At 39.9% G+C, this 23063-nt stretch overlaps 1 protein-coding gene across 1 annotated transcript in view; it reads left to right on the top strand.

Annotated features, from left to right (window-relative positions):
* The window catches only part of SH3RF2 (SH3 domain containing ring finger 2), a 135759-nt gene extending 113470 nt beyond the window's left edge, over positions 1–22289 (top strand). The window contains exons 6-10 of the mRNA XM_075274767.1: positions 1273–1370; positions 1825–1995; positions 14000–14211; positions 19907–20250; positions 21654–22289. Coding sequence (XP_075130868.1) covers positions 1273–1370; positions 1825–1995; positions 14000–14211; positions 19907–20250; positions 21654–21980 — 1152 coding nt within the window. The 3' untranslated portion in view covers positions 21981–22289. The remainder of the gene's footprint in view (positions 1–1272; positions 1371–1824; positions 1996–13999; positions 14212–19906; positions 20251–21653) is intronic.
* Positions 22290–23063: the final 774 nt, after the last annotated feature.

Here is a 23063-nt window from a genome sequence, read left to right as displayed (position 1 = left end):
ACTTCCATAAAAATATAATGATATATTGTAGACATTAGTTCTTGCCAGGTAAAACACCCAACAGCTTTGTGGGCATAGTAGGAATTTAGGTTAAAGATGGCTACAGACAGAATTGCTTTCTCCTGTCGATCTTGTAAAAATTCAGTTGACATTTAGGCGTCAGAAGTGACCTTGTTAACCTCCATTTCTACAATGGCAGAATGCTCTTTCTATTAAACAGACATGCTTAGTTTAGACACAGAACTTCTGTGGGTTGTATGACTTTATATGCAACCCACAGAAGACAGGCACAATTGTAGGATTTCACTGCTTCATCCCACACTGATTATAAGACGCCATATATAAGTGAAGAATAAATTATAACATAGTACCTACGACTGCTCTAGGTGAAGAATTTACAGATCTGGGGAAAAAAAACATTTACCCCCAGACACCCCCTTCTCCCCCACCAGAACCGTACATCACTCAATGGCTTTACAGCTTCCCCAATCTCAGAAATCCTCTGCTTCAGAATAACCGTAGATTCTTTCTTCTTCTTCAGGCCATACATCCAAGCCCTTAGGCTTAGTTCATACGGGGTATTTTGGTCAGGATTTTGAGGTGGAATCGGCCTCAAAATCCTGACCAAAAAAAGACTCCCATTGAAATCAATGGGAGCTGGTCAGTTCTTTTTTCCGGGAGTGGTTTGTTCCGGTTCCCAAAAAAAGAAGCAACATGCTCATTCTTCAGGTGGATTCGACTCCCATTCATTTGAGCCTAATCTGAAGTGGAGTCCAGTCACAGCTACCAATTTTTTGCTCTGGAATCTGAGGCAGCCTCCTCCTCAAATTCCGGACCAAAAAACCCTGTGTGAACTCAGCCTTACTCTTTCTATCTGGTCCACACACCCAGTTCTCATCATGCAGTGTTCACTTTGCCTCTATAGTAGTTCTAAGCCATTACTACTGTGCACCTCCCATAATAATCCCCGAAAAATACCACGGTACAGCACACATAATATGAACTAAGCAGTACTAAATACCACATTGCAGCACAACATACCTCCCTGAAGTGCATTTAAAAGTAACAGGAACTATGAAGGACAGAGTTATACTTCTACGTCCTGATGGATTTCCTTCTGTCTTTGGCTCAGAAAACTGCCAGAAAAAAGCATATGAGTGTGATCCAAAAGAATGTGCATCTTCCAGTATAACATATGTATATGGTGATTACTCACATGCATAATGCAGAAGAAAACTCATTTTCCACATTTCTGATGCTTAATACCCTTAGGTCAATACTTCATTTTATTATGCCGCCCTTGGACCTCAGGGGACGGGACCATCTCTAGTGGCTTTCCCCAGTTCTCATCAGAGTATTCTGGCTAATATGTAAGTATACGGGGAATCTTTGGGGAGTGTTTGATATCATTTACTATATCTTTATAGTCTCACCTACTTCATGTCACTCTATGAGCACTCATAAGGTATTAAAATGTTTAATTTCATAAATTGACGGAATCATGGAGCATAAAACAGACTTTTAGTTAGTGTTTCTACAGTATTCCCTATTTTGGCCCCATGTAGGTCAGTGGATCTGCAGTATATCTCACGGCCTTTGAACCCCTAGACCACATTTATATGAATGGACCCTTATAGCCAGACTAGCATTCTCTTACTGTATATTTTGGAATCAGACGTTACAATTAAAATTTTCTATCATCTCTACTATGATCTTTACTCATCCAATATGAGAATAACGCAGCAGATGTCGTCCATTGTCATAGTTGTGTAATGATTGTGTTTTCTTGGCTTATTTCTTTTCCCCTTATGTCCTCTTTGTCAGGTGTGTAGCCGTTTATCCTTACACAGCTCAAGGTCCAGATGAGATGGCCCTCCAAAAGGGAGAAGGTGTCCGCGTCTTAGGGAAATTCCAAGAAGGCTGGCTTCGTGGGGTCTCACTGGTCACTGGAAAAATTGGCATCTTTCCAAGTCACTGTGTTAGTCCTGTCTATAGGTTAGTATAATCTGACTGCTTCAATTCTTTACAGATGGTAAGTACTACTGGCTTAAATGGTTTTACCACAATTCACATTGAGCATACATGAGTACAGTGCTCAGATGTTTCCGTCAGTTCCATAGACTTTGAATGGCGCCCCAGTCTACATTCTGGATTACAGACATCACCTCACTTCAATGAGAAGGAATGGCAGACTAAGGGGTCTAGTGATGGGTAAGCGTTCAGTGGGGCCTCTGGCAGGTATACGTTTATGGGAATAGTTCTATGTCATTTATGGAAAACCTCCATTAATAATACAGTGTAATACATTAGGTATAGAAATTGAAATGATAATTACATTAGATTATAGTAATAACATATGAAGCAATTCTTCCACTCAAAGTCCCAGAAACCGCACTATAACCTGTCAGCGACAGTTCTAAGTAAATGGGTTTCATCAATCACCACCAGTGTCTGTCATATAACAAATCTGGCACCGCAAATAATTCACTAGAAGATAACACATGGAAGAACTTGGCAGTGCTTACCAGATGAATGCCTGAATATCAAATCACCCACCCTGAAATGCCTACAAAACAGGCATGATAAAGGTCCGAACAAAAGCAAGAATTTTACAGAATGGCATGAAACTTACTTGTGGGTGTACATAGAAGTGGATTTACATGTAGGTTTTACTATATCACTAATGAGGCTGTATAATTCCACAACCACGTCCTTTTAGGGGTTTTCTGGTCCCTCAAGGTTTCTATCATACTGACAGTGGCGTAACTACCGGGGTAGCAGCTGCCACAGGGTACGGGACATTAGAGGCCCGACGACAGCTGCTACCACTGCGGGGTTTTTTTAATAGGCCGTTACCTGGAGTTACTACAGCCGGTAATGGGCCCTACTTACTTAGCGATCCGGGCAGGGTCTGAGATCGGTGACGCTGTGGGTCCCACAAGCACTATTATATTCGGGGGTCTTTTCGGACCCCCGAGTATAATGATCAGAGGCCCAGGAGAGGTAACGGAACATAAAAAACACTGTTACTTACCTCTCCGGGCAGGCTTCGGACCTACTTGCGTGACGTCCCAATGGAGCATAATACTGTGTGCAGGGGCCACTATGGGGCATAATACTGTGTGCAGGGGCCACTATAGAGCACTATAATGTGCGCAGAAATGCGGGGAGGGGGAGGTCAGTTGGTCGAGGTCTTTGGCGTCGGCCGGGGAGGGGGGCCTGTATCAAAATTTCGCCATGGGGCCCCGACATTCCTAGTTACGCCACTGCCTACTGATGACCTATCCACAGGACAACTCATCAGTATCCCCTGATCCACTGGACCCTGAACCATTCAGCTGATCTAGGTATCGGAAACTGCAGCAATGGAAGTGTTGCAAACATCTCAGCTCCTTTTTAGATAATAGAACCAGAGATGCAGTTCCCTGGAGCCATCAGCATACTGTGGATGGTGTCTGTAGCTCTGGTCCTATTATTTGAATAAGAGATGAGTTACTTCTAACTCTGTCCATTGCTTTAGATTCCAGCACCTAGAAGCAGATGGATTAGTTGTTTGTCTGCCTTGTCCCTTTGAACCCTGCTATATCCTTGCTGTGGATTACCTTGGATTATGACTAAACTATTTCTAATGTAAACTCTTCTAGCTATGATGAACATAGTTGATACAATCTCAAATTTGTGTGTAATTTCGCCCAATAGCATCACTAGTGTGAACTTACACATAGACTTTGGTTCCAGAAAGATACCAAAAATATCTTCTGCTATATATAAATGTCACATGACTATAAATGGCATGTGGCAGTTAAGGAGCCCTGGTACAGATGTTGCATTTGGACCCATGAGATTCACGCAATGCCCATGGTTACGCTATATGCACAACCTAACCAGTCGAGCAGCCTTGCAGATTGATTCATCTAATTGTAGATTGCTTATTAGGCCCAGGCTCATTATTGTCCTATGAAGCACATCTCCCATGTTCTCATTTGGCTCAAGATGCTGACCTAGCGCAAAATGTAGTTTCTGTTTGTGCCAACCTGCAGAGAATATCTCTTTCCCAGTTTAATAATGTTTCTGTTTTCTTGGCAAACTTTACTTTCGAGTATTAAACTTTTGAAACATATTGATCAATCCCTTTTCAGTCTCTCTGCCGTTCAAAGATTTGCATTCAGTCTCTGTAAATTCCTACATATATATATATGTGTGTGTGTGTGTGTGTGTGTGTGTGTGTGTGTGTGTGTATGAAAGCCACCCTGCCTATTACGCTTTTAAGACGTCTTTGAATTGATACAAATGCTTCAGGTTTCAATTGCTTTCACACTACATACTAAAAAGTCTAGAAATTACATACTGGGATAGCGTAATTACAGAGCTTGGCTCAATGCGTTCTAGTATAATCTCGACTCTCCTGCACATTTATGGCAAGAATTGAGCTCTATCCTGTAAAAACGCGCAAGGAATTATATGTGAAACGTGAAATTGACAGGAAAGAAATGCATTAGTTGGATTTAAGTGGTTTCATTACTAGGTGGAGTGCTGGGTGTTGGTAATGTAGCGCGCTTGCTACAGTCACAAACAGCTAATGTTAGGGAAGGTGAAGGAAGTTTTAGTAGATGCAGCAATAAATGAGAAAAATCGGTTCATTTTAGCAGATTCAGCAATAAGGGGGACAATGATATTAGTATTAATCTTGAATTTTTTTTTTAAGATTATATTCTTAAGATTAGGACAATATTTTATCTTTCCAGAAGTTTTAGTTGTTCATCTTAGTTATTGAATGGGTACTGCCCGCCGGAGGTCACAGCATTGCTTTACAAGCTAAATACCATGGATATAATGTGGTGCTACACAGTTATTCACACCCCTGTTTCCCATTATTTCATACAATTTCTATTTGAGCCGATTTTGCAGCTTTAGTCCATTTTAACTTCTACTATACTTACTGTAATTCAACTCAATTTTTCTGACTCTAAAATACAAAACCGCTAAAAATCTCAAAAAATTATATTGGAGCCCATCAGTATAAGACTAGGGTGCCATATAGCATTTCAAAATTGCCACTTTCCCGCAGCTCTTTTTTTTCCCTACAATGTGTGGATGAGATTAACCAGAATCTCATTCACTTTGCTAATACCCCATGTTGCGGAATTGCAGAATTTACGGTGTTCGCCTAAATCATATAAATCAAGACATGAAAAGAAGGAAGAAATGGCCACGAAATTATGTAAAAATAATATATAACTTGTTACATATAATCTAAATACAAAATCTAAATCTAGATAAAAGGCCAATACATGAAGGGCTAGATGACACAACTGGTATTATCCTATCATTCTGTTATTCTGTAGTTTGATATGATATCTTATGTAGTCTCCTATATACATATTTTCCTGTGGGAATTTAGGGTTGCTCTGTATCCTGGGGGCTTTTAAACCCTGTAAGAAGATCTATGGAAAAAGTGGCAGAGATAACGCCATACTTACTCGCTGTTGAAACACTTTGTATGTAGACTTTTCAATATTTTGAGATTTCAAGTTACTTTATACCATCATCTCAAAGGTATAGTAATAGAAGTGGGTTTTCTTCATGATGTCCATGAATTGTAATAAAAGGTGTAGCAAAGGGGTTGCCCAGTTGGAAAATAAAATTTCACTTGCCAACTTGGTGCAAAGGAGGTTGTATTATGATATACATCTGTTATCTAAACATGTAAGAGTTCATTATACATATATATATATATATATATATATATATATATATATATTCATTTATTCCGCACACACACACACACACATATATATATATATATATATATATATATATATATATATATATATATATATATTCATACATTCTCTGCTTGCTTAACCGTTATAGCCACCTCTGTCATTTCAGACTCTCCCAGGAGAATTCACAATCCTGCTCCTAATAGAGGATTTTCCCTTTGATTATTACAGAAAGGTCCCTTTGCCATTGTTTACAAGTATTTCCGATAGTAAATCTCATATGCATTTTCCACAATTAGCTTCCTTTAAGTCAGCCGAACACTTCTTCCTCTTCTCATATTCATGTGGTTATGCGCCATGAATTCTCATTGACTAGCATACTTGAAATATTCCAGCAAGGGAATGGAAATTGTGGTTTGTGTTCTTAGTGCTCATTTTGCAGCCTCTTCGTTGTTCTCCCCCAAACCATAACAATAAAACGTAACTACAAGAGAAGACATAAATAGCACTATAATAAGGAGTGCGATACAGACGCCAAGAAGGCAGATCTACATCACAGAGCCTGTTCCATACTCTCTGAAACATCTCTACTAATGAAATGAATTGGTGTGTTGGGTGCTTTGCCACAGACTAGCTATATTATTAAACTATAAATCAGGCTCACTAGGCAACTGCATATAACACAAGCCAAGAAACTTCGAATGGTTCCGTATGGCATCGTTTCAGTTGAATTATGAGAAGTTGGATTTTAACTGCAGGCTTCAGGGACAGAGGCGTGTTTGTGCATCCTTACCAGTAATGCATACAGATGTCTCCTCCTTTAATTATAGCATAAAATATGGAAGGAGTAGATTACATCAACCAAAGCCTAAAACAAGTATTATATATACTAATATATATATATATATATATATATATATATATATATATATATATATATATATATAATCATTTTTTTACAGGACTAGTTTACATCACATTTTGGCATGCTTGCCTCTACCTATTGCAGTGCTCCGCTGACCGTATTCCCCTAGATGTATACAACTATATAGCTCTACAGTTTCATACATCTGCAGTATAGTATCTGCTGTATTTTGAAAGGTTTGGTCACCTATGCTTTACATTTTAGTATCTTAGGCATTTGGATAACATATGGTCATTGCTTTCTGTACCCACACTCTCTGATATTGTCCTGTCAGTGCTGACACTATAGGACTGTAGGCTGACCCTGACTGTCCCTAGAAGCAAAAATAATAGCAGGTGTCAGTTTCTGGATATATGTCCAAGAGAAGAATAAATGATCACCACAATGCAGAATTCTAAGAAAAGATGCTCAAGAATTATTTCATTGGAAATCCAAGGTGTGCCAGGGCAGCCGATGGATCGTTTTTAATCTTTCACTGTCCTAAATATTCACAATCACAAAGGAGTGCTTTTTAGTATTTCTCTTAAATAACATTGTTCAACCAACAATTCAACTTTACCAAAGTACAAAAACGATTTAAAAAATTGATAAAATCACCTTGTAAAATGGAAATAATATTGCACCAGCTACATATATTGTACAATGAGTATTGGCCTTCCATCTATCATAGCAGCTCTACGTTTAAGCATCACTAGAGGACAATACTTTCTGGTGGCTTAATGGGATATCCCTATGTAGACATTTGGGGCATATCCACAGGATGACACATTTCTAAAACAGGGGTTCTCTAACCAAGCTATTAGACATTTATGGTACATAAACCAGAGAGCCTTTTCTACTTTGTTGTTATTCATGCTTCAGACACCATGCAGATGAAAAAAGATGGGCTTAAAGGAATTTCCATGATCTGGAGCAAACCATGGGGCGGCCCAGGGAATGATATCAGCGGTCGCTGGTTTGGAACTGGTGACAAATGAGAGTGATCTCACCGGTCCCTCTCCAGCGACTGCTTAGGTTATTGATTTGTCTTAACAGTCTTGTGAGAGTCAGGAATTCTGGGGGAAAAGAGACTAGCGGTGCCCAATGGAGTGCCAAGGACAGCCCAGTACACTTTTTTTTTTTTCCTTTTCCATGTTCCCTAGTCCTAAATCCTTCCACACATTTCTTAAAGGCCTGGACATCCCCCTTAAGTGCTTGTTCCCATATATCAGGGGTGGGCAATTAATTTTCCCATGGGGCCACATGAGAAATTGTAACGGTTCTAGAGGGACATGTGCGCCGCATCAAATTTAGCTCCACCCACTTCTGTGCTGACTCCACCCATTCTCAATCATCTTTCCATGTGCCCCCACAAAGTATAATCCTCCTACTGTCACCCTAACATTATACGCCCCCACATTATAACGTTTCCCTCCAAATGTCCCACAGTATTAAGTCCCTCTCCTGGTCCCCAGTATAAACTAGCGAAAACTAGAGGGGACATTAAACTGGGGCAGCTGGAGGGGGATAGTAAACTGTGGGGATAGGTGGAGGGGGACATTAAACTGGGGGCAGCTAGAGGCAGACATGTCCCCCTCCAGCTACCCCCCCATGGTTTAATATCCTCCTTCAGCTGCCCCAGTTTAATGTCACCCTCCATCTGACCCCTAGTTTAATGTCCCCCCCTTCATTTGCATTCAGTTTAACTGCCCCCCTACATCTGCCCCTAGTTCCCCCCTCTTGCTCACATGCTGTCTCTTTCTCCTTTATCATCCAGCAGCCTCCTTTGCCATCAGCTTGCAGAAAGCACACAGTTACGTGTGGCTCCGCCCACTAACGAGTCATAGCCTATCCTGGTGATAGGCTGTGATGACGTCATCACAGGTCCTTGAACAAACTTTCAAAAGCTATGCAGACCAGACGGAAGCAGTCAGAGGGCCGGATGTGGCCCGCGGGCCGTACATTGCCCAGGTCTGCCATATATTGTGCCTTTGCTAAGCCAGCTAACTTTAGGAATAAACCTCTATTTTGGTGTGGAATCAGATACAGAGCAGTGCTTAATGCATCAAAGTAGAATAACTCCTTACCATTACCTTACCATTCCTTACGAGAATAAAAAAAAGCCAAAGAGGATCAGGAAGATGTAGAATATCAAACAATTTGTAATGTATCACGATGCGTCATATTTCTTATTAGATCTTTACTATGAATGTAGCCAAGTTTACATCATTTTTTATTTTGCAATATTCTCAGTAAACTTCCTTCTCACTTCCTTGTGGGAAAATCCAGTTCTGTAATAATCTATTTCTAAATGGAAGGCTGATAGACAGATGGCAATTAAAATATATGGATGAAATCCATGGTAGAATCTGGTGTTAATCTCATGCATCCCTACTGCGCACGCTCCAGCGACATTTTCCTGTAGTGAACATCGCGACTGTACGGTGCATGCGCAGCACACTCTCATAGTTCTAGGGGAAATGAGAAGATCTCTACACAAAAATGACCCGGGAGCGTGCGCAGTAGCGTTTTGGAGGGAGCGCTACTGCACATGCGCGAATTTTCCATCGAAACCGGCGGGCTGGAGGTGGTGAATTGCAAGAAGGAGGAAGTCAAAGAAGAGGAGGGTGTGAACAAGCTATGACACGGGGGGGGGGGGGTGCACGGAACGCCCACCGTGCATGATAGGACTGATTTACATATACTTATTAACAGTAATTCAGAAAAACGGGGGGGGGGGGTTCAAAAACGATTAGCAGCACCTAAATAGCCAATTCAAGCACATGTATATCTAAAAAACGGAAAATTTTATGATAGAGCCCCTATACCTGGTATTTCACTGGGCACCATGAGTTTCAAGTTAGACCTATGGAAGTATCTTTAAAAGTTGTATAACAGTTACATCTTGCTTTTTGTTTGCCATTCTCGAGTGCTTATAATCTGAAGCCATTTTTATTTTACTAAAAAGTAAATTGTTAATTCAGTTGTGAAATTGTTAATATATTGGCTATTTAAAAGATAGTTATCTGAATAATAATAATAATAATAATAATAATAATAATAATAAGGTATTTACATGTTAGCGGCTTTATCGCAAGCTGCGTAATTACACATTCAGCTCTTTCTACTTATTTATTACAGTGATCTGGAGATATGTAGATAATAAAGCTCTTGCTGCTCATTTACATATATCTTAGCCAAGCTAGTTTTTTTTAGATAATATAATCACAATAAATGTAATGAGTGCTATCTAGATTTAGAGAGAATGCAGTGGGTATGTGCACACTGTACTAAATAAGGCTCCAAGGGATGTGCTTGTTGTCACTAAATATTATAACAGACCCCACATGAGCGACGACATTTTATATTGTCTTAGTCCAGCCTTAACTTACAAACTCAGTATCATTAAATAAATATTACCAATCACCAATGGAAGTCAAGTCTGGTCCCACAAGTTCCCTGTATCAACCATATGGGAAAATAAAATATTACATAGTTGAAAATCAATATGTATAGCCAACCGTACGATAGAGAGAGGGACTGGGTCCACCAGAGTGTCATCAGCTCATAAATGGCACGTTTACTTTCTTGATCATAGACTCCTGGGTGACTTATCCCAATCTACTACATCCATATGTCCTTACAAAGTTGTATTCATTAAACAATGGGGGAGAGTTTAGTAAGACCAGTGCACCATGTGCTTCTCTCAATATTGTATTAGCTGGTGGAAAAATGTATCAGAATTATTAAAATCTTCATCAGTGAATGGCATAGATTTCAGGTATAACCCACCCCATTTTTCTGGCATGATTTATAGCAAATCTATTGGCCCAAGGGATTGCTCAGGAATGGTGGGGACTAGAGAAAAAAAATCCAATTGTGTCAGAATAAGTGTAGCGGCAGCTATTAAATAATGCAAAAAAAGTATGACTTCAACAAGAGACTTTCCAAATAAAGAGGTCTGAAGAGATCAGGCTGCTCAAAATTAGCCTTAGGGTCAGTTATGATACTGCTTACCTGATCATTAACCATACTCCATTAAAGTAGATGAGTAACAATTTAGAGAAATCAGCAGTTTAGCTGCCAAAATATAACATAGGTTAGTTTTCTGGTATTCTTCTTCACATCTCAGATTGGACCAGGAATGCCTTTCTTGACTAAGTTAACAGAATTAAATAAATTTATTCTGTATCTCCATATGTTTTGTCACTTAGAGCATAATAGTACGGCTTCTGGATATGTGGGATATAATCTAGTGATAACCAGGTCCACCATAGTTGGAACTTCTAACCAGCTTCAACTAACAACATATTAAAGGGATTTAATTATTAAAATGCAATTTTTTTCTCCCTAATACGTAGGAATAGCATTAAGAAAGGCTATTCTTCTCCTACCTTTGGATGTCTTCTCTGCACTGCTGTTCAGTAGAAATCCCGGTTTTCTTCCGTATGCAATGAGTTCTCTTGCAGCACTGGGGGCGGACCCCAGCACTCAAACAGCACTGGGGGCCTGGAACGTCCTCTCCCCCTCTCCCTGCGTTTTCTTCCAGCGCTGGCTTCAAACTTCTAGGCCTGCGCAGTCGGCTTTGTTGTCGGCCTTGCGCAGAGCCGACTGCGCATGCCCACGGCCTTACTGTGTAAGCAGCCACAAGAAAATGGCCGCTTATACAACTTTACTGTCTGAGTGGCCACAAGAAAATTGCCACGGGCATGCGCAGACGGCTCTGCCTGAAGCCCGACAGCAGAGCCGATTGCGCATATGTAGAATTTTAAAGCCAGTGCTGGAAGAAGACGCAGGGAGAGGCCATTCCAGGCAAAGATAGAGACGGTGCTGGAGAGTTCTCTCGCAGCATTGAGGACGCCTCCAGTGCTGTTTGAGTGCTGGGGCCTGCCCCTAGTGCTGCGAGATAACTCATTTGCATACAGAAGAAAATCGGGATTTCTACAGAACGGCAGCGCAGAGAAGACATCTAAAGGTAGTAGAAGTTTCTTAACGCTATTCCTACATCCTAGGGAGGAAAAATTGCATTATAATGATTGAATTCCTTTAATAGATATTTTGGCTGTTGTTTCAATCATATGTGTACCTAACGAAATCCCTTTCCCATATACCTACTTATATTGGGCAATATGTAATTCATAGAGAGACTGACTTCTAGTATAAAGGATAAAAAAAATCAAGGTACTATGTTTTATGACAGTATGACGGTCATTATTTTAGTGGAATTTTTAGGTAAAACTAAGATGCATTGAGGGTTTTATTATGGTAACAGTAGTAAATAGGGTATGTAACTATGTAAATGTTGATTCTGTTTTATCTTGACATCTATAAATGATTGAATTTCCTTTCATTTAATTTGGATAAAATTCCTCCTTGTTAAATATTGCTAGACAGAATGAACGCTTCAATTGCTGGTTGTCCAGATACGCCTGTAAATAACACCCATGCATTGTCAGACTTAGGATCAAGTTAGAGCAGATGATTACGGTTCTTTGCTTTGTTTCAGTCACTTACGTGGGGGTTTAGAATGTCAAAACAACAGCGAAAACTCAGGTTTAGTATTTAAGACAAGTTGAGGACATTTTTCTTCTCATTCCCAATCATGAGTGATTCACAACTGATGATTCATAATACTGTATGTGCTAAGCAACTGATTTATTGTGATACTTTGGAATACCGTCATGTACAGTATCTTTCAAAGTGATGGCAAAAGAGATGTCTATAAGGTTGCCAATATTATGTATTTGAATATACTCACTTTATTTTATCTGCTTATACTGTAAATACATTTCTTTCCAATATAAAGATCAGCATTAATCATTATTACATGATAAATATGGAAACACAAAAATGCATCCACATATTATTTATTTAGGAAATGAAAGTTTGCCAGAGACAGGTAGCTGCTGCGGAAAGTTTAAGAGGATCTCTCACCACCTCCAAGTCCAGCTCTTTCAGTCAATCAGTAGCTGCTGCTCTACAGATTCAGCCACATTTGGAATTTCTTTCTCTAGCCCCCACCATTCCCAAGTAATCAATGCTGTTAGTTTTGGTGCCTGATATGCTATGTAGGCCCTGCACTGTCAGAAGGGCGGTGTCAGGCAGACAAGGGGTGTGGTTCTGAACTCTGACACTGGCTGCCTCTGATTGGAGCTCTGAATCACACCCCTGCCTGACATTACAGAGCTTAGATAGCACATTAGGCACCAAAATTAACTGCGCTTGTTGATCAGGAATGGTGGGGGCTAGAGAAAAATTCCAATAGCACTAGTATCAGTGGTACAGCGCCTACTTACAGGTGCTAAGAACTGTATGGATTTTTGACTTTTTTTTCAACCTTGGTGGTCTAAATGCAGAGACCCCCACAAATGAAAAGAATGTCGTTTGTAAACCTGTCTGAATGGAGTGATTTTCAAGCACTTACGCTACCAGTCCTTTAACCAGTTTTTGACTGCCCATTGACTTAATACATCCCTCTTGATGTATAGAGCTAATTAGCTTTCAGCTAATTATATCTAAAGCATGCACTCTCACATCCTTGCAGTTTTAAGCAGCTACACAAGATTGTGCAACTGTAAGATTAGGTAGCCACCTGTTCTTAGCAGCTGGAACTCCTAGAGAGATCTTCCCTGCCTTCTTAATCGCACCACGCTCTCAATGACCTATGGGAGTCACCATAATGCAACTTTCTTCTGTCCATTGGTCATTCGATTGCCAGTTACTGGGAACTGTATGAGTTGCTGGGGACTCAGATCAGCTCCGAAGTTCATGTTAGGAGGCCATACTCCTCCTGCAATTGGGGCTATTGTATCAGCCCCAGTTACAGGGAAAATCGGCAAAAATAAATAAATGTATTGCTAAAATACCTCCAGAGATATGTTATAACCTTATGTGGGGCACAATGTTCAAAAAAAATTGCAAATTTTTCAAGATTGCAGATTCTAACCACATCCCAAGTGACTCAAAATTAGGTCACATTCATGAAAATTACTAAAGCAGAGAGCAAAAACTATTTTAAAAAAAAATTTGGCCACCATTTTAAACCAAAGAAACCTGACAAATGTCAAAAACAGAAAAGTTTCCTGTATATGAAATTAAAAAAAAAAATGCAAATATAAAAATCAATTGAAAATAAAGCCTTATATGTCACTGAATTAAAAAAAAAATTGAATACACTGATAAAAAAAACCCCACATGTACTAACTACCCTTACCATATGTGTCCAGTCATAAGATATCAGTCAGCACTATTACCTGTCATAAGGTGACTGTATTCTAGAATATATTCTGTTTTTTATACTTACCAATTGAATACATTTGCAGTTGAGACGGCCTGTAACTATATAATGGGATATGTTTGCATCTCCTTACAGAAAACCCTCTAAACAACATGACTCAAAGCACGGCAACTGGATCTCAAGCAATGCGTCAGTCTCTTCACAGGGCAGCGTTTCTGAGACGGGTATGACTAGGCCGGTCAGATCTTTCTTTGTGCCAACTGCTGTGGTGGAACCAGTGAGAAAAAACTCGTCTGGTTCAGTATTTGTACCCACTCTTCGACGAAGGAATGACAGCTTCAAAAAAAGTATGTCCTAATATTGGGATCTAAATATTGGATCTTTGGGATTATTTTCCACTATAGCATATTATCTTTAACATTATCTTTATAGCAAGAGCAACTTTTTGTATAAATTTGGCTAGTTTGTCACAATTTTAAATTTTGGTCATGTGTTATCTTAGACTGATATTTTATCATTTGTTTTTTGTTTCCTATCTCGATTCCAAAACTGGCATGATAGTTTTCACTTGTTATCAAATATCCTCATGTACTTTACAGTATACCATATCTCTGTATAGCAGATTATTCTCCATTACATATTTTTGGATGTCATTTAAGGTGCAACTAAACTTTAAGACAGTGTTTGATTTTCTGGCAGTATTTATCTCATTCATAATTTTGTAATATACTTTATTAAGTAATTTTGGATCCTTTCTGTGAAATCCTTCATTTTTTAACTCTTTCCCTTGATTCTGTATTGAGAGCTGTTTCTGCCTCTCATTGAATGTTGCTGTGTACGGAATTATGGGTAGAAAGAATGAGGGGAGGGAAGGGTCACATCAAACAGTTATAAATTGGACGTTATAAAAAAAAAAACTGCAAAAATTGACAGTACTCAAAATTGGTAGTTAAAAAATCCCTTTCATGTCCTCGGGCACATGCAGTTTTATATACCACTAGAAAGCCGACAGTGGACTGAATTCAGCGTACTGTTGGCTTTCCCAAATTGTGAATTGGTGCCATTACTGATATCTCTTCACTGTCATAAGGGCATTCCTGACAGTCTAGCTGGGCTGTGAGCAATGCCCCTCCTGATAGTAATGTGCATAGCCCTGTACTGTCTAGGAAGCATTCCTTCTCGCCCAGCCATGATGCTAAGCTAGAGGAAGGCCCCCCAGTACTAGTCATGGATGACTACTGTCAGAAGGGGGGAAGCGTTCTTCACAGTTTAGCTGTAAGGATTGGAGTCAGGGTCAGGCAGTGCAAAGTGACACAGCTGGGAAAGCAACACTGTGCAACTAATGACAAAAGGGGTCGTAGGCCCTGCGGCTATGACTATGCTATAAGGGAAGAGGAGGCCCTGAAAGTCCTAGGCACTGGAGTCACGGGGTCACACCTAAACAGAAAGCTCAGTGTAACTGCAATGCAAAACAAAAGACTAAACAGCATGGAACCAGGGAGGACCACAAGTCCCAGCAAGACACAGAAGAGAAGGCGAGGTCAGACGAGCAAGAGGTCGAGCCAGGAGATATAATAAAGGTACCGAATCAAAAGACAAGGGATAGTCAAAAATACAAGCCGAGTATACAAACCAAGGAACAGACCAAATACAAACAGACAGGGAATCAGACTGAGCAGGGGGACCAGGAAACACAAAGTGAATGGCTGGCAAGGATCCATGCCTGGGTGGGGTTTAAATAGCAGCAGAGAACACACCTGATGGCTAATGGCATGGAGACTGAAGGCAAGGAAAAGATTAACCCTTAATGACCTAAGCACACCCAATAGAACTCCTAACACGTCTCCCAGGGAGACGCCGCGCAGCAAGGAGACCGCGGCGACTCCGTATCCTGACATTAGCGTCATGGCTGGGCGGTAAGGAATGCCCCCTCTGACAGTACAGAGCTTTGTACAGTACTGTCAGGAAGGGTGTTCCCAGCTAGACTGTTAGGAACGCCCTTCTGACAGTGAAGAGATATCGGTAATGGTATATAAAACCGCATGTGCCCAAGAAAATGAAAGGTCCTCTATAAAACGTGAAGTTACTTCATACCTGTCGCGATTCAGCTCCCACTCCTGAGTCTTGTTATTAAAGTATCTTCACTTTCTTACCAATTTTTGATGTGCTGACATTTTTATCTAGTGGGACTATTGCCTGTTTCCTGGGGCTGGCACTCATTTCTGTACATTTAGTGTGGTATTATTTTTGGACTTTAATGTTTTAACTATATACGAACCCTTTGTCACTAAAATTTGAAAATGAAAATCTGAAACTGTTTTAATGTCGAATTCATGTTTGTCCTCAACAAAAAATGGCAGAACTAAATCTTCATGATAAGGTAAAATAATTTATTAGCACAGAAATAATCTATCACATTTCTCATCTAAAATCATTGGGAAAAACAGGGGAGCAGTTGATAAATTAGACCAACAGAAACTACCGATGCAGTCAATAAAAGATACATATAGCTACGAAACATACACATGCTCTATGTCATAGACTAATTTATCAAATGATAGATTATTTCTGTGCCTATGCATTATGTCTTATCTTACTATGTTTTATCTTCCTAATAAGTTTGAGTGCTGCTTTTTTTTTTTTGTAGTTGATAGTATAGGACTATATGATGGGAATGGTTAGATTGAGGTTTTGTTGTAGTATATAATTCATGTTTTTCTCCAAAAAGCTGAATATTAAAACCTAAATTGCACATGTAATGAATACATTCTAATTGCCTGAAGAATAGATATTGCAGTAGCTGAAAAGGAAAGGAACAAATCTGTATAAGGCTAAGGTCCCACGTAGCGTACCGCAACCAAAAGGTTTTCCTTTGCAGGCTTTCTGCTTCAGTTATACCTATATGAAAAACGCCAGTGTTTCTGTAGGTATGATTGACATGCCTCAATAGTTTTTTACCTGTGCTTTGTACTATATAAGCTTCTTCCTCTCTTACAGTATAGCTTGCAGTTAGACTCAGTCTGAGACAGAGACTGCAACTGGATTGCCCTTTGCTGCTCTAGCTCCCACATTTTCCCTGTCTATTACATACACAACCTTATAACAAACATTGCATAAATCAATAGTAGAGTAGAAACAGCAGTTTCGAATAGCACGCTCCCATAGGAATGAATGGACGCAGCCGGCAGGCAACCAGGGCCGGCATCCTACCGCTAAACCCCCTGCGCGCTGGCCGCTCCCATTCATTTCTATGGGAGCGTGCTATTCGAAGCTACTGTTTCATCTCTAGTAATAATGCTATTTCTTCCCAGTACACAACATATATTTTGATTTATTTATCAGTTTTCCTCTCTACAGGCTCTGTGTATAGTTTGCATTTCCCCCTGCACTGGTAGGAGGAGAATAGCTGTCATACAATGCAACATAGCTGTCATACACAGTAACTAGAGGAGAATCTGCTCAGTCACTATACAGTCCCTGACAAAAGTTCTGTCGCTTATCCATGTTGTGGAATCAAAAGCTTATAACCTGACTTTAAATTCATCCATTGGTTTTAGAAATGACTCATATGAAAGCTGAAACTCTCACAAATGTTTTTTTTGTTAAGAAAATAAATTGGCTTCACTGCTAAAATATTGATCATTTAATGAACACAGAAAGGTCAGATTTTGGCAAGACAAAAGTTTTGTCGCTCACATAAAGTAATGTGAAAATCAAACCAATAATTCAGTTCAAATACAAAGATATGTTTGTGGTTGTGGTGCTATTAGAGCCATATTTAATATTTTGTGTGACTTCCATGAGCTTGAAGGACGGCATCCATGAGTTTCAACAATGATTCATACAATTTATTGATGAAGTCATCAGTAATAGCAGAGAATGCAGTCTAACATGCCTCCCAGAGTTGTCTGCCAAGCTTCCTCTTTCATCCTACCCCAAACATGCTCAATGATGTTCATGTCTGGTGACTGGGCTGGCCAGTGCTGGAGCACCTTCATCTTCTTTTCCCCCATACTGAATGTAACCCCAGACCATAATCTTTCCACCACCAAACTTAACTGTTTTCTGGGTGTATCTTGGATCCACACGGGCTCCATTAGATCTCCTGTAGTATTTGTGGCAGCTGTGGTATAATTCAAATGAAGATTCATCTGAGAAATCCACCTTCTGCCACTTTTCCATTGTTCATCCGTTTAGTAGGCTGTGGGCCTTTAATTTCCTTTTGTTCAGTGCTGGCTTCTGGGCTCTAATTCGACCATGGAGGACATTTCGAGACAGAATCCTACAAACTGTTCTAGTTGACACAGGGACTTGAGGTGACCGGGCCTGTTGGAGCTCTGCTGCAGTGGAAGAGGGGCTGGCGTTTGATTTTCTAACCAACAAACGTTCCTCCTGAGAAGTTGTCTTGCGGGGTCTGCCGGACCTGGGCTTGTCAAAAACATCTCCAGTCTGTTCAAATCTTTTTTTAATTCTTTGTACTTGACGCTGAGACACATTAAAGGTGCGGCCACTTCTGCAGCGGATCTGGTCTTCAGCTTCTTGATAATCACAAGGCTTTGGTCGCAGGGTTGATTTTAGGCATGTTGTCAGAGGTGAAGTTGCAGTTCAAGTGAAGGTCTGGGGTGCTGGGGTTCTTCTTATACACACCCACTAATTAACTGATCAATTAGTGAGCACCGGTGAGGCTGTACACTAGGATTGGGGAGCATCACAAGACAAGGCGACAAAATTTTTGTCTTGCCAAAATCTGACCTTTCTGTGTTCATTAAATGATCAATATTTCAGCAGTGAAGCCAATTTATTTTCTTAATAAAAAATACATTTGGGAGGGTTTCAGCTTTCATATGAGTCATTTCTTAAACCAATAGTTAAATTTAAAGTCATGTTATAAGTAGAGATGAGAGAGTAGTGTTCGATCGAGTAGGTGTTCAATCGAATACTATGGTATTTGAAATACTCGTACTCGATCGAACACTACTAGCTGTTCGAAGTTTAAGGTTCGATGCAGAACTACCGTTGATTGGCAGAATGCTATATATTCTGCCAATCAACGCTGGTTCTTCTCTTACCTTTAGAAGTCTTCTCCGTGCAGCGTCCCCGCGGTGTCTTCTGGGTGGAATTCCCTCGCATGCGCAGTTGACTCTGCTCAGGCTTCGGGCTGGGCAGAGCCGACCGCGCATGCGCAGTCGACTCTGCCTAGGCCCCGATGCCTAGGCAGAGTGAATTCCAGCCGGAAGACGCCGCGGGGGCGCTGCGCCAGGAGAAGACTTCAAGGAGAATCCAGCCCGACCATCACTCGTGGACTTGGTAAGTATAATTTTATCGAATTTTGCGTACCCCTGAAACGAGCATTTCCCCCCATAGACTATAATGGGGTTCGAAATCCGTTCGAACAGTCGAACAGTGTGCGGCTGTTCTAATCGGATTTCGAACCTCGGACATTTTAGTGTTCGCTCATCTCTAGTTATAAGCTTTTCATTCCACAACAAGGATAAGCGACAGAACTTCTGTCAGGGATTGTATATATAAAGAAGTAGCAAGATGTATATATTTTAAATAAATGACTTTGGTTGTGATAGAAAGCTCCTACTCAGATCACTCCACCAAATCCCTCTACTTCTATTGACACGTGTACGTCAGTATTGTGAACTGAGGATTGTCTCAAGACGGCTATTGTAGAATGTTCATTATAAAAATCAGTTTAGCAGAGAGAAAGGTAACATGGAAACAGCCTAAGAGCAGAAAGAAGTACTTTTCTCTGATTATATATATTACAAAAAGTTTTGTAATATAAAAAATTGAGAGTCTTCAGTAGTTGATACCTTTTTAATGGCTAACTAAAATGATGACAGATTTTAAGCTTTGGAGGCTCTAGGCCTCTTCCTCAGGCATAGTTTAAACACAATTTCTGAAGCATGCATATTTATGCAAAAAGTTTTGTGTAACCATGCACATATTTTTGAAAAATATATTAACCACGGGTAAAGTTTTAACTTAATTTAACAAATAAAAACTTAACATATACTTATTTTGTTTTGCTAGGCATACCTCCTCAGAAGAATATACAAAGTAACGCTACAGCACAGGCTGTGACCATCTACAGTAGACCGCCATCAGGCATTGTTCAACCGCAACAGGTTTTAATCAATTCCACACATTCTAATGTAGGCGCCAGTCCTGATATTCGGCCAAGACCAAGCTCATTGTGTGAGATTCTGCCTCTCTATGGTAGACCTGTGGATTACCGGAGATACTCTGCTGCTAGTTCCATTGGTTTTGAGCCCAAAGAATATCCCATTAAAATGGATTCGCCATCAAAACCACCAATGTCTGCTCCTCCGTCCATACTGGTGAAGCCGGACACAACTAAAAGTAGTACTGATAAGGTAACTTTAATAGATAACTAAATGTAATTTAAGATGTAAGATGTTAATTTAAAGATGTAAATACATGTCATTTCCTATGCCTGGTCTGTTTCAGATATTACTTTTTTCTTATTATTTATTTATTTCTTTTACATTGCTTTACATTTTGTACCCCTTATAGATGACCTCTGGAGACATTTCAACATTATATATATATATATATTTTTTTTTTTTTTTATTTACTGTGACTGACAAATTTTCTCAATATACAGAGGAAACACAGCCTTCATATGCTGCCAACTAAGTCCCAACACCTTTATGATTGTTTATATAGCACCATAAATTCCATGGTGTTGTACATTATTATATTAATCCCATGGTGCTTCACATTTTATTGTTTACATACAGTACAAAAAATATACAAACAAATATAATATTAACAATGAGCGACTGGCACAGTGGGACAGAGGGCCCCGCCCGCGAGGGCTTACAGTCTGTGGAAGAGGGATACAGACAAGAGGTGAGGGTAGAGACTGTTCAGATGGTGGTGTAGTGACAGTAGTGTTATTGGAGGTTGTAGGCCTTCCTGAATAGGTGAGTCTTCAGGGCCTTCTTGAAGCCTGTGATTGTGGGGGTCAGTCTTATGTGTATTGGTAAGGAGTTCCAGAGTATGGGGGATGCACGGGAGAAATCTTGGAGACAGTTGTGTGAAGAGTGGAGTAGGAGGTCTTTGTAGGATCTGAGGTTACGTGTGGGCAGGTAGCAGGAGATTAGGTCAGAGATAAATGGAGGGGACAGGTTGTAGATGGCTTTGTATGTTAGGATTAGTAACTTGTACTCTATTCGCTAGACATCGAATCTCCTACATATACATACATTACTGAGAGTGCATTAGAACCCAGCCATGAAGATTTCTAACCTACATAACCTGGGACTCATTGTTCATAGTCAGGGAGGCAGAAATTGTGACTCTTCTATGTGGGGAATCTATTTATCTCTGATAGCCCCTATTCTAAGGCTTGACTATTGAAATGTCTCTGCAGAGTCATATATGGACCAGACCAGTGTCTAAGATGCCAGGTGGTCCACAAGCAGTTAAATAAAAAATTCACCATTAATCTGATAGCAGCTAAGCAGCTTGGCAGCTAAATGCTTCGCTTTTAGGTTCTGGATGTGAACGTTCAGTTTGCATATTAATATATCTCTTATAAATACATGTAAAGTAAAGTTATTACTCGGCACATGGTTTAGACTTTGTGTTAGACAGTGTAGTAATGTTTTTGGTGAAAAATTTCACTTTTGATGAACCCAACTGCTCCAAGGTCTAGAAAGTCAAACATCCTGTCCATGACTGACTTCACCTTAGCTATGTACAATATATGTGATCTTATTTCAATATAAGTGGATTCTTTTCTCTTTTTTAGCAGGTGAAGACTGTGCGGTTTATGAATCACAGTCCACCTACGCTGAAACGTCAAAGTGCTCTTTTTGATGACAAACTGGAACCATTATCCAATCAGCCAACCAAGCTGGAGAACTCGTCCACAGCAGACGCTGCTGTGACTGCGCCATTAAGACCCAACCCTAACTCAGCTCAACCGGCAGAAGGTCGCAAAATGCAGAAGCTAAGGAATACCAGCAATGACCTAACTCCACAATCAACCTTGTCTTTTCCCAACAAAAAACCCCTAAATGATAACTCAAATCGGTGGAGTGCAATCTATCAAACCCAAGATATCCTGTCATCTTAGTGCCTCTGCCTTGATTTAACTTGTGCTCAGCTTTTTTTCCTTCTTTGGCACATTAAATTAGATTTTGTGTCTGAGAGTTTCTCTATAATTTTCTCATCAATCCATTTTGTCATATCGGACAGAGTTACCATGACAAACAAAGGATCTATGGCATCTTCAATTATGAATGTCTCTTTTACCCCTCATTCTTATTATCAGGACAGGTTCGTGTCAGACATCCTGTCATACACTTTGCCATATGAAGATATATAGTGGATATATTTGACACATTGACTGGGTTATTTTTCTCTTTAGGAAATAAGGTCACTTACTCAACAAGGTGAAAAGACAGAAACTAGTTTGATGTTGACTTTTCTAGATTAAGGCAGGACATTACAGCATTGGAGTTTTTTGTCTGGCACTTTTTTTTTGTACATATATGTTTTTTGTTTCAAACATAAGTAATATCCAAAATTCTGACTATATTAACTTGAGCTTGGGTTGTGAAATTGCAAATTCTACCCAGCAGTTATTACTCTGTATCATTGTATAATACCTTTTTTCCATACATTATAGTTACACTATGAAATGACGGAACTGGATGTGTAAGGTAAAAAGTCGCTAATCTTATTTGATTTCAATTACATTATAATGTTGAGGTTCAAGTACAAGTTTGCCACCTAACACTCTAAAGTTACCATTATTCGTCAAATGTGTAACTCTTGCTTCCAATATATTAGTAAGGTGGTCCCCAAACCCATCTGTTTATTGGCTCCTCACATGCAGTAGCTGCATGGAAGCAAAAAAGGTAAGTAAAAGTTTCTTTATGTTGGGCAATTGCACATGGGCCCAGTAGATCAGGGGGCCCTATTACCTTAACAGTAGCTTTATACAATTTATTAGATTGTGAGTAAATGACTAAACTGATGAACTTCATGGCTAAAAATTACTGGTGGATTGTTATAAAGGAATAAGAGGGGTGCTCAATACTGAGATATTACAAAACAGGAGACCCATAACTGTTCTTGCGCAAGGGCCCTCAGCTTTCTGTGATCATCCCTGGTTTGGGCTGCTGGTTCTGTTTAAGAAGTATTCCTATTATTT

This window comes from Leptodactylus fuscus, chromosome 5, assembly GCF_031893055.1.
Source record: "Leptodactylus fuscus isolate aLepFus1 chromosome 5, aLepFus1.hap2, whole genome shotgun sequence".
Lineage (NCBI taxonomy): Eukaryota > Metazoa > Chordata > Amphibia > Anura > Leptodactylidae > Leptodactylus > Leptodactylus fuscus.
Note: the sequence above shows the minus strand (reverse complement) of the source record. Positions and strands in the feature narration are given on the sequence as shown.